This window comes from Mobula hypostoma, chromosome 2, assembly GCF_963921235.1.
Source record: "Mobula hypostoma chromosome 2, sMobHyp1.1, whole genome shotgun sequence".
Taxonomy (NCBI): domain Eukaryota; kingdom Metazoa; phylum Chordata; class Chondrichthyes; order Myliobatiformes; family Myliobatidae; genus Mobula; species Mobula hypostoma.
The window spans coordinates 150,020,135-150,032,994 of NC_086098.1; the positions used below are offsets into that span (position 1 = coordinate 150,020,135).

The 12,860-nt window shown below is 43.4% G+C and overlaps 1 protein-coding gene across 1 annotated transcript in view; it reads right to left on the minus strand.

The window, feature by feature from the left end:
• me1 (malic enzyme 1, NADP(+)-dependent, cytosolic) overlaps positions 1-12,860 on the minus strand; it is a 481,492-nt gene that overhangs the window by 182,697 nt on the left and 285,935 nt on the right. Inside the window, exon 7 of the mRNA XM_063040862.1 lies at positions 1,894-2,003. Within this exon, the coding sequence (XP_062896932.1) occupies positions 1,894-2,003 (110 nt within the window). The remainder of the gene's footprint in view (positions 1-1,893; positions 2,004-12,860) is intronic.

Below are 12,860 nucleotides of genomic sequence, written 5' to 3' on the forward strand. Positions count from 1 at the left end.
TCCCAATTTCAATATCCAAATAAGGCAATGTTGGTACATCAGAAAAAAACTGATACATTCTTCTGAAGGCACCCAGTTCCAAGAGAACCAAAAACTGTCAACATTCTACTCACACTATCTTTGTTTTGCCGTGATCCAGAGGAAATTTTGCTTACCACAATTAATTATCCTCATAAAGGAGGTTACACTTTTCGATCTCGAACTTAATCATGATCAGCCAAACGTTAGAGCATTTTCCAAAATATATGCTCACCACATTATTGAAGTATTTCAAGTTCACGTTTACTTGTTGTTTGACTGTACACAGGCATTCAGCTAAACGAAACATCACTCCTCTGGGGCCATGGCGTAAAACGCAGTACATACAGTATCACACAGCACATGTAGTTATGATAGCACATACAGTCACAAAATAGTATTAGCACAGGTAATATAAACAATATAGGCACAAATAATATTAACTTAATAGCAAATTAATAATTAACGTATATGACCATGGAACTTTTCTATATACTAAGGGTGTTCAAAAAACTGATAGTAAGTGGCGCCCAATAATGGGAAAATGAATATAGACAGCAATGATCTATTAAAGAGCCCAAATGAGATGGAAAGATCAGAGGCACAAGAGCTTTTGCAGATGCTGGAAATCCAGATTAACACACACAAAATGCTGGAGGAGCTCAGCAGGTCAAGCAGCATCTGTGGAGATGAATCAACAGCCGGCATTTTGGGTTGAGCCCCTTCATCAGGACTAGAAGGGAAGGGGGAAGAAACCTGAATAGAAGGTGGGGGAGGGGGAGGAATATAGACTACAAGATGATAGGTGAAGCCAGGTGAGGGGAAAGATGAAATGAGAAGCTCTTACCCCTTCACTTCTGCTCACCTGCCTATCACCTCCCTCTAATGCTCCTCCTCCTTCCCTTTCTTCCGTGGTCCACTACCTACTCCTACGATATTCCTTCTTCTTCAGTCCTTTACCGTTTCTACCCATCACCTCTCAGCTTCTCACTTCACCCCCTCCACCACTGATCTCCCTCCTGGCGTTTATCCTTGCAAGCGAATCAAGTGCCACACCTCCCCATATACCTGCTCCTTCACTACCATTCAAGGCCACAAACAGTCCTTCCAGGTGAGGCAACACTTCACCTGTGAGTCTGTTGAGAACATCTACTGCATCCTGTGCTCCCAGTGTGGCCTCCTGTATATCGGTGAGACCCAAAGTAGATCGGGAGACTGCCTCACCATTCACCTATGCACCATCAACCAAAAAAAGCGGAATCTCTTGGTAGCCATCCATTTCAATTTTATTTCCCAGTCCCATTCCAATATGTCGGTCCAAGGCCTCTACAGCTATGATGAGGCTCACTCAGGTTGGAGGAACAATACTTCATATTCCATCCGAGTCATCTCCAACCTGATGGCATGAACATCGATTCCTTGAACTTCAGGTAACTACCCCTCCCCCTCCCTGTTTCCCTCTCCCTCCTATCTCCGTACCTGCCCATTACCTCCCTCCGGTGCTCCTCCCTCTTTCCTTTCTTCCAAGGTCTTTTACCCACTCCTGTCAGATTACCCCTCCTCCAGCCCGTTATCTCTCGGTTTCATCTATCACCTGCCGACTTGTGCTTCTTCCTATCTTCCACCCCACTTCTTGCTCTGACTTCTCATCTTTCTTTCCAGTCATTATGCAGAGTCTCTGCCTGAAACTCTGACTGTTTACACTTTCCCATAGGTGCTGCCTGACCTGCTGAGTTCTTCCAGCACTTTGTGTATGTTAAAAGATCAGTGATCTGGATAGGTTCTAGTAAAAATCCATGGATCACTCTGTGGGTAATCTATATTTGATTCACCATGTTTTCAAGCTCACACAACATTATGGAAATAAAAACATACCCTGGATATCATCGTTGAAAGTGCAGTATTTGTTACGGTACTTGTCCAATAGATGAAATGCATTGGCGTTACCAAAATCCTCAAACTGAATGAGGCAGTTTTGACCATATCTAAAAAGCAAAAAAGAAGTGTTGATTGCATGAATAAATGTTTTTTTCTGGTAATTTAATTGAACAATCACAAAATGGTTATAGCACTGAAGGCTGCCATATGACCCAGCTTTTCTGTGAGAGCTCGCTACTAGAGCAACTCATGAGTTTTATTCTCTGGTCTACTCTACATAACTTTGCAATGTTTTTCTCACCAGTTTTGCCCATTTCCCTCCTTTAGGCCACAATGGAACTGTCTTCCATTCCCCACTCTGTCCTCTTACCTCCTTTCTTCCCCTACCTATCGCCACCACTGGTGCTCCTCTTCATTCCCTTGGTCCTCTCTCCTCTCCTATCAAACTCCTTCTTCTCCAGCCCTTTGCCTTTTCCACCTATCATCTCCCAGCTTCTCACGTCATCCGTCCACCCACATTGCTTCATCTATCACCTCCTAGCATGTCCTCCTTCCCCTCCCCCCACCTTCTTATTCTGTCATCTCCCCCATTCCTTGCCAGTCCTTGTGAAGAGTATCGGCCTGAAATATTCACTGTTGCTTCATTTCGATAGATGCTGCCTGATTTGACGAGTTCCTCTGGCATTTTGTGTGCATCACAAAGGAACCTGCCTTCACCCCATCTGTACTTATTGTACAGTATTTCAGATTCCACCATTTGCCACACAAAAAAAATCTCATGTCTCTATTAATTCTCTTCTCTTTTATTTTAAACTGTGACCTCTAGTACTGAACCACTTCACCACTGAGAAGATTCTCCACTAAATAGTTCAAAATTCTCAACTTTTCCTGAACTTCTCCCAGACACCCTCACCCCCACCCCCCGACCCCAGCCTTCACTTGGTGATAAACGACCCCTGTCTATCCAGACTATCTTTGTAACCATTGTGCTTTAGCCAGGAATGATTCTCATAAATCTCTTCTGAACTTCCCCAAAGCCTTCACATCATTCAGATAAGAAAGGTCATTGGATTTAAACACAATACTCCACTTCAGCACAATAATGCACCATAAGACATAGAAGCAGAATTGGACCATCATTGGTCCATTCAGACCATCAAGTCTGCTCCACCATGGCTGATTTATTATCCTTCTCAACCCCCATTCTCCTGCCTTTTTCTCTTAATCTTTGACAACCTTACTAATCAAGGACCTATAAACCCTTGCTCTAAATATACCCAGTGACTTGGCCTTCACAACCATCTGTGGCATGAATTCCACAGATTGACCACATTCTGGCTAAAGAAGTTACTCCTCATCTCTGTTCTAAGGGTATGTTGAGGGTGTGCCCTCTGGTCCTAGACTCCCTGACCACTGAAAACATCATCATCCACTCTATATTCAAGGTATTTTCAATATTCAATAGTTTTCAATGAGATCCCTTCTCATTTTTCTAAATGCCAAAGAGTATAGGACCAGAGCCAATTAACACACCTCATAGATTAAAACTTCCATTTCTGGGATCATTCTCATGAACCTTCTCTGGAGTCTCTCCAAAGGCAGCACATCCTTTCCTAGATAAGGAGCCCAAAACTGCTCACAATATTCCAAGTGCAACCTGACCAATGCCTTATAAAGCCTCAGCATCTCATCCTTACTTCTATATTCTAGTCCTCTTGAAATGAATGCTAACATTGCACTTCCCTTCCTTACCACCGACTTAACCTTTAATCTTTAAGGAATCGTGTACAAGGACTGTACAATTTCTCTGTTCGTCATCAAAACTGTTCTGAATTCTGCACTATTATTAGCGTTGTGTCATTGGTTCTTTGTACTGATCTGACAAACTTTACACTCAAAGTACAAAGTAAATTTATCATCAAAGTACTTGTCCGGTTCTTTGAGTTTGTCATAGCGGGGGAGGTAGTGGGGAATATGCTCCCATTCCCACATCCTCAAAGAGCCTCTGACAATCAAGTCCAGCTCTTGGTCTTCAGCATGGCTGGCAGCTCAACTAGGAGAAAGAAAACTCTGACCTCAAACCTCTGTTCCCTTGCAAATCTACCCACTCATGGGGAAGACTTTGGAAGTAAATCCAGAGGAAAAATCAGGAGCTGGAGTCCCTACGTTGAGTTTAACACTGACTGGCAACTCCTGTGATGCCACTGGTGCCAACCTCTATAGGTCTCTGCCGTTCCCTTCAATTCATCAGTTGTGTGGAGAGGGGGAGCTTGCTACATGGGCAACAGCTTGCTCCCCATATTGTACTGTCCTGTCTTGTGCACTTGGCTTGCATATCACATCGACAGTTTTATCCTTGGTTGACTCTGACTAACAGAGGGCCTCAATCATATATATGATCATATTCTACCCTCAGGTTCATTTTCTTGCAGGCATTCACAGTAAATATAAAGAAACAGTGCAGAATCAATAAAAACCGCACACAAGGTGAACAAACGACCAATATGCAAAAGACAACAATCTGTGCAAATACAAAAAATAACTAAACAACAATAATAAATAAATAAGCAACAAATATCAAGAACATGAGATGAGGAGTCCGTGAAAGTGTGTCTATAGGTTGTGCGAACAGTGCAGTGAAGGGGCGAATGAAGCTGAGTGAAGTTAACACCTCTTGTTTAACAGCCTGATAGCTGAGGGATAATAACTGTTCCTCAATCTGGTTTTGTGGGTCTTGAGGTTTCTGTACCTCCTTCCTGATGGCAGCAGTGGTGTGGAGAGGGGGAGTTTATTACATGGGCAACAGCTTGCTCTCCATATTGTACTGTCCTGGCTTGCGCATCACATAGACAGTTTTATCTTTGGTTGCCTCTGACCAATGGAGGGCCGCAATCATATATATCACCACATTCTATCCCAAGATTAATTTTCTTGCAGGCATGAAAGGGGATGGTGGGGGTCCTTGATGATGGATGCTGCTTTCTTGCAACAGCGCTCCATGTCGAGGTGCTCAATGGTGGGGAGGGCTTTATCCGTGATGGGCTGGGTCATATCCACTACTTTCTGTAGGCTTTTCTATTCAAGAGCATTGGTGTTTCCATGGATGCAACTAGCCTATAGTCTGCCCACTGCACATCTATACAAGTTTTAGATGACTTGCCAGATTTTCACAAACCTGCCATCTGGCCAGTGTTTCCTCAGATCTCTGTTTTTGTGTCAGAAGGACACCTAATTCAAAAGGTGTATGTGTTAGTAGTTTAATTAGTCACGTGGGTATAACTGGGCCATGGGCTGGTTGGGCAAGGAGGGCTTGCTACTGTGCTGTATCCCTAAATAAAATAAATTAATTAAATTAATCTGAATCCATGTCGGCCTAGATTAATCAGCTCAAATCCCGGAGTTGCATTTCAACCTACAATTTACCAAGTCAAATATGGAATGCTAACAACTAAACCAAGACGTCAATAAAGCAGGTTCCTAAGTCCAGCTATCGGGTTAAAATAAGCGGAAGGCACAGGGTCAGTTTATATTTGTTAAAACCATTAAATTATATTTAACATTATGCCTGTCGTATTCTGCAAGTCTATCCAAGTCAGACAACGTCTACGCAGGAGAATAAATAGTTGACATTTCAGGCTGAGACCCTTCATCAGGACTGGAAAGCAAGAGAGAGAATTAAAAGGAGGAAGGGGAAGGAGTACAAGTTATAAGGTGAGAGGTGAAGACGGGTGAGGGGGATGGTGGGTGGGTGGGGGAAGGGATATAAAGTGAGACTCATGGAGGAGATAAGTGGTAAAAGTCTACTACCTTCCTCTGGCGCCCCTCCTTCATCCCTTTCTCCCATGGTCCACTCCCCTTTCCTATCACATTCCATCTTTTTCAGTCCTTATCACACCTCACTATCTGGTGCCTGACGAGGGTCACCAGTTGATAAAAAAAAGGGGGTTTGTTTGGCACTAGGGGGAAAAAGTGCAAAAGCTGCCATAAAGTGGTGAAGAAAAATATTTACAGGTAGACAAATGAAAAATAACATGCTTGTCCAAAATTTTACAAATATACAGAGGCTTTCTCCACAGCCCACTTCATCTTCAACTTTTCAATATAAATAAACAAACTATTATTTACCAGCTGTCTACTCCCAACCTCTCTAGCAAAGCCAGACTGAGTATCTGAATCTGCTTAAGTCTGGCCTAAAAGGACCAGGAAATTCTGCTATTGGTCTTGGGTGGTGGGGGGGGGCAATAATCATATGATCAGACTATAATAACTATTTCAGACGCAGAGGCGGAACATTTTAAACAGGGATTCTAATATCCTATAATTTTATTCCACAACAATTGAATTAGTCAAACTCACAGATCAGTGTCCACATGCTCAGATGAATATAAAAGAATAATGCTTCCGCACCAGTGGGGATGTCTGTGTAGGGTGTAGTGTGCCTGCTCCCTCTAACCCAGGCATTATTTTAGGACACCACAAACTGTCCCTTGGGTCTTTTGGGGCCATGACTCGAAGGAACAGGAATTGAACCAGGGCAGCCATCTTCATCAGACCAGTCTCCACAGCCGTTCCCCCATCACATTTCCATTCTGCATCTGAACTGAAAATACTTCACACAAGAAGGGGCTTTAGTGGGATATCTACTGTTGGCTAGAAAGAACAACAGTCTACAAATCAGTGAATTCAAACGAATCGAGGACAGTGGAAGCACACAGACTAATTGTCTTTGTTTTTGCCGCGTGCTTGGTGATGGAGGCTGCCATTTTGTGAAGACACTCTATTCTCCATTTTGTGAGCTTGACATGCTGGGGTTGATCAATGTTTTAAAGAAGACACAATGATGCATCAGGTAATCTGCTGGACTGGAGATCATTTCCAAATAAGAAGTTATTTGTGAGGTGTTCTTTGGTTGGATATAACATGCAGGATTGTGAATGTTGGGGTTGGTGTCTGCCTGGAGTGATTCCAGCTCTTTGCTGATTGACAACAAAACGCCATAAATTATCGACTGTCACTTGACGGGAAGAGGGCAATAAATGGATAGCAACATACACAAAATGCTGGAGGAACTCAGCAGGTCAGGCAGCATCGACGGACGTTTCAGGCCTAGAGATGCTGGCTTGGAGCAGAGCCAATAACAAGGTGTTACAGGTCAGACACATGACCTGTAGCCAATGACACTTGAATGCAATATTTGAATTGATAAGGAATTGATATAAAAGTGGATGCTCCGTGTGTGCTGGCAGCAGTAACTTCGAAGAATAACCATCGCAGATACAAGCGTGATCAACCCCACGTGGTGAGTGAATCGGGACCACGAGGTTATCCTGGACAGCGTAGAGTCCTTTGCCCGGGTAATACCTTTGCTATTCTTTGACTATTCAGGAGAGTCAGGGATACTTAGCGGGTGTGCACACAAGGTATTTAGTGTATGAATTCATCTACTTGTCAGTAAATACAGATCTCTCTGTGCCTCACTAATCATTGTTGTAAGGGGTATTTTTTTTCCCAACACTACAATTTGTTTCCTCTGAGTAGTCTCCATAGGCATCCGCCTCATCGCACTTGCCAACGCATTCTCCGTTCGAGAGGTAATGTGTGTGACGGGTGCCATTCTGCTGTCTACAAACAGATGTAACGGTATGAGTGAAAATAAATGAAACTGCTTGGATTGCCTGTGTCTAGAATTCTTATTTTTATGAGTTATAAATCAGTAGAGCATGTTAACTGAAGGGATGGTTTTGATTAGCCAAGCTAGCGATTGTTTTACTGTTGGGGTGTATAAACGCTTAACTCCTAAGAACTGCAGAAGGAGAGGACAAAGTGTGTGAACTACTGAGGGGAAGTAGAACAGGGACAGAACGAGGAGGAGTGACTAACTCCAGGGCAAGGTTAACAGGAGAATTAGCATTGCCAACCTGTTCTGTCACAGTCCTTTACCTTCTTCCCAGATATTTACTTCATTCCCCGCTCCCACCCACTAAACTTTCCCCTCACCTAGTCTCACATATCACCTGCCATCTTGTACTTCTCCCCCTCCTCCCTTCTTATTCTGAGTTTTGCACCTTTCCTTTCCAGTCCAGGTGCTGGACCTCGGCCCAAAACATTGATTGTTTATTCCTCTCCCTAGATGCTGCCTGACCTGCCGAGTTTCTCTAGCACTTTGTGTGTGTTGCATGTGATTTCCAGCTTCTGCAGCATCTCCAGTGTTTGTGTCTGTCCAAATTCCCTACAGTAAGTAGATTACTCTTGAAGTCTGTCCACTTCTACATTGCCATAAGCAGTAAAGTAGTTATACACAGCAAACTTTCTGCTGGATGCGTTCGAGAGAAAAGCAGCAACGTCGGTGGCCTAGATGCAAAAAAACGAGGCAGATTTCAAAACAGAAGCATGAGACAAAATATAAAATTAATGGACCAAGTCATAAAAGGCCTTTAGTTTTTGGAAACACAATACTTTATTTCCATAGTTCTGACCATCAGAAATGAGTACTGGGAAATGCCTTTTCATGTCATCCTCCAGCAATAAGAATACAAAAGCCAAGAACAGCACATCAGTCTCTTGCTCATTCAATTGGCATTGGCCAAGTTTTTTTTTCCTCAGGGGCTACATTTCATTCTTATTCTACAAGAAAACTGAAAGCATGTATAATCAGTGCTTATACCCTTGGATGGTGATGTGCAACGTTAAAGACCTAGCACCTGCAAAGACAATGAACTATTGTGAAGATAAACAAGGAAGAATTCACTCTGTTGGCATGAGCCCAGACCAAGCCAGACTGCATGAAGTGCTTTCTGCTCAGTCTCCTGAAAAACAATTCATGAAAGGCAAAAGACACAAAATGCTGGAGGAACTCTGTAGGTCAGGCAGCATCCATGGAAATGAATAAAGAGTCAACGTTTCCGGTTGAGGCCCTGGATCAGAACTGGAAAGAAAGGGGGAAGATGACAGAATAAAAAAGTTGGTGGGGGTGAAGGAGGACAAAATAGAAGGTGATAGGTGAAGCCATCTCGAAGTAAGAATCTGGGAGGCGACAGGTGGGAAAGGTAAAGGGCTGGAGAAGAAGGAATCTGATAGGAGTGGACCATGGGAGAAAGGGGAGGAGGAGGGACACCAAGGGGAGGGGATAGGTAAGTGAGAAGAAGAGGGCAGAATGGGTAACTGAAGAAGAGGGAAGTGTGAGGGAAAATATTACCGGGTGGTAGAGAAATCAATATTCATGCCGTGAGTTTGGAGGCAATCTGGACGGAATATGAGGTATTGCTCCTCCAAGTTGACAGTGGCCACATCATGGCAGAAGAGGAAGCCATGGACCAACATGTCGGAATGGATATTATGAAAAGCAGCTTTGGCTACAGTCTAAGAACAGGAGACAGATTGAGAGCTGCCTCTTTGGGATCTGGGCTCAGGTTCCAGTCTCATTAATTAATTGTGAATCTTCACCGACTGGTTCAGGTTAAAAGAGAGGAGGTAACCTTAACCCACTTTCAAACAACTACAAGCAGCCACAAGAAACAGTAAACGGACATACAGAGTTGAAGTCTCAGCTACATTGATAATGGGCACAACCCTCCCCTCCTTTGAGGATGTTGTTAGAGAGGCAGTGCCCCCACCATCTGAGATATGCCCTCTCCTCATTGCTACATCAGGAAGGAGGTACAGGAGCCTGAAGACCCACACTCAATGATGCAGAAACAGCCTCTTCAGCTCCGCCATCAGGTTTCCGAATCATCCATGAATAAGACCCCGTTATCTCTTGTTTGCATTTTGTTTTGTAACTTACAGTAAAGTTTATGTCTTTGCAAAACAATATTTCATACAACATAGACCATTACAGCACAGTACAAACCTTTCGGCCCACAATGTTGTACAATCTTTTAACCTACTCCAAAATCAACCTAACCCTTCCCTCCCACATAGCATAGGCCTCCATTTTTCAAAGGTTCAAAAGGTCAATTTTATTATTAAAGTATACAACTCTGAAATTCTTCACAAACAAGAGAAAATCTGCAGATGTTGGAAATCCAAGCAGCACACACAAAATGCTGGAGGAACTCAGCAGGACCGGAAGCATCTGTGGGAAAGAGTACAGTCAACATTTCCGTCTGAAACCCTTCGGCAGGACTGGAGAAAAAAGCTGAGGACTAGGTTTAAAAGGTGGGGGAGGGGAGAGAGAAGCGGCAGGCGACACGTGAAACTTGGACGGGAAGGGATGAAGCAAAAAGCTAGGAAGTTGATTGGTGAAAGAGACAGAAGGTCATGGAAGAAAGAAGAAGGGGAAGGGGGAGGGAGGAGCACCGGAGGGAGGGAGATAACATGAGAGAGGGAAAAGGGGATGGGAAATGGTGAAACAGGGAGTGGAGGCATTACTAGAAGTTTGAGAAATCAATGTTCATGTCATCAGATTGGAAGCTACCCAAACGAAATATAAGGTGTTGTTCCTCCAACCTAAGTGTGGCCTTATCCCGACAGTGGAGGATCATCCCTCGCCCTCCAAGTTTCACCTAACGCCTGGCGTTTCTCTCTCCCCTCCCTCCACCTTTCAAACCTACTCCTCAGCTTTTTTCCTCCAGTCCTGCCGAAGGGTTTTGGCTCGAAATGTCGACTGTACTTTTTTCCATAGATGCTGCCTGGCCTGCTGGGTTCCTCTAGCATTTTGTGTGTGTTTCTCTGAAATTCTTCAATTCTCCGGGTAGCCATGAAACCAAGAAAGAAAAGAAAGGCAGTACGATCATCAACCCCCAAATCCCCCAACCCTGCAAAAAAAAATGAACAAAACTGGAACAAGCACATCAACCCCAAAATCCCTCCTCCTGCACAAAAACCGAGCAAAACAGATCGGGTACATCGACCGCAAAATCCCTTCTCCCTACAAAAAAAATTGCACAAAACTGATCAGGCACATCAACCCCAAAATCCCTCTCTCAGCACAAAAAAAACCCCGAGAAGATTGTTTTTTTTTCTTTCAAAGTTCAAAAAAGATGAAAAAGTTCACAATAAATTTACTATCAAAGTATATACACATCACCATATACTATCCTGAAATTCATTTTCTTGCAGGCATTCACAGTAAATACAATGGAACAGGGTAGAATCAATGAAAAATCCACACACAAGACAGAAACACAAACTGTGCAAATACAAAAAGAAAATAAAAACAAATGAGTAATAATATGTAAACATTAAATATCGAGGAAATCAGATGAAGAATCTTTGAAAGTGAGTCCATAGGTTGTGGGAGCAGTTCGGTATTGGGGTGAGTGAAGTGTGATGGTCCAAGAGCCTGCCGGTTGAGAGGTAATAACTGTGCTGGACCTGATGGTGTGGGTCCTGAGTCCATGTACCTATCAAAGAGCCTCTTAAGTGTCTCTAATGTATCTCCCTCTCCCAGCACCCTGGCAGTGTATTCTCTCAGTGGGATTTGTCTCAAGTTGTCGCACAGTAGGACCAGGGGAGCTGGCTGGATTTGCACTATCTCAGATTCAGATTCAGTTTCAATTTCTTATCACACGTCCATCAAAACACACAGTGAAATGAGTCATTTGCTTCCATTCAAATCAGTGAGGTTTGCCCGCTAATATCGCCACACTTCTCAGGAACTGCTGAAGAAGCAGAAGACCACAAATATGCACTCAGTGGCAACTTTATTTGGCACAGGAAGTACTGAGACAGTGGCCATTGAGTGTAAGTGATTCATTTGTTTATCACATCTACATCAAAAGATTTGGTGAAATATGTAATTTGTGTTACAACCAACACAACCTGAGGATGTGCTGGGGGCAGCCCACAAGTGTCGCCACACATCCTGGTGCCAACACAGCACTCCCAGAGTGTTCAGGAGAACAACACAAGAAACAATGACAACCACAACAACAACAGCAATGATAACCCAACAGCAAAACAATAGCTCATTTGCCCTTGAAAGTTGTCAGAAAGTAGTAGAGATAAATGTGTAGGTCGTTTTCTAAATGGGGAGAAAATTAAACAATCTGAGATGCAAAGGGACTTGGGAGTCTTTGTGCAGGACACCCTGAAGGTTAACTCGCATGTAGAGTCGGATGCAACGTTAGCATTCATTTCAAGAGGTCTAGAATACAAGAGCAAGGATGTAATGCTGAGGCTTTATAAGGTACTGGAGAGGCCTTACCTTGAGTATTGTGAACAGTTTTGGGCTCCTCATCTAAGAAAAGATGTGCTGGCATTGGAGAGGGCTCAGAGGGGGTTCACAAGAATGATAAAGGGTTATCATACGAGAAACATTTGATAGCTCTGGGTCTGTACTTGCTAGAATTTAGAAGGATGAGGGGGAACTCATTGAAACCTTTCAAATGTTGAAAGGCCAAGACAGAGTAGATGGGGAAATGATGTTTCCCATGGTGGGAGAGTCTAGGATAACAGGGCACAGCCTCAGGATAGAGGGCATCCATTTAAAACAGAGATGCAGAGAAATTTCTTTAGCCAAAGGGTGGTGAATTTGTGGAATTTGTTACTACAGGTAACTGTGGAGGCCAGGTCATCGGGTGTATTTAAGACAGAGCTGGTCGGTTCTTGATTGGACATGGTATCAAAGGGTACAGGGAGAAGGCCGGGGAGTGGGGCTGAGGAGGGTAAAAAAGAATCAGCCATGATTGAATGGCAGAGCAGACTCAATGGGCCAATGGCCTAATTCTGCCCCTCTGTCTTATGGTCTCATGGAAATGTAATGCAAGTTACATGCAAATTCCCTTCACGTGACCGCATGATCATTTAACAGGAAATTACTTCAAAGTTCAAGGTAAATTTATTATCAAAGTTTTATTAAGTACAGTGGCCATTATATTAAGTACACCTGCTCATTAATGCAATCATCTAATTAGCCAATCATGTGGCAGCAACATCATGTATTAAAGCGTACAGACATGGTCAAGAGGTTTAGTTGTTGTTCAGACCAAACATCAGAATGGAAGAAGATTGCGGGGGGGGGG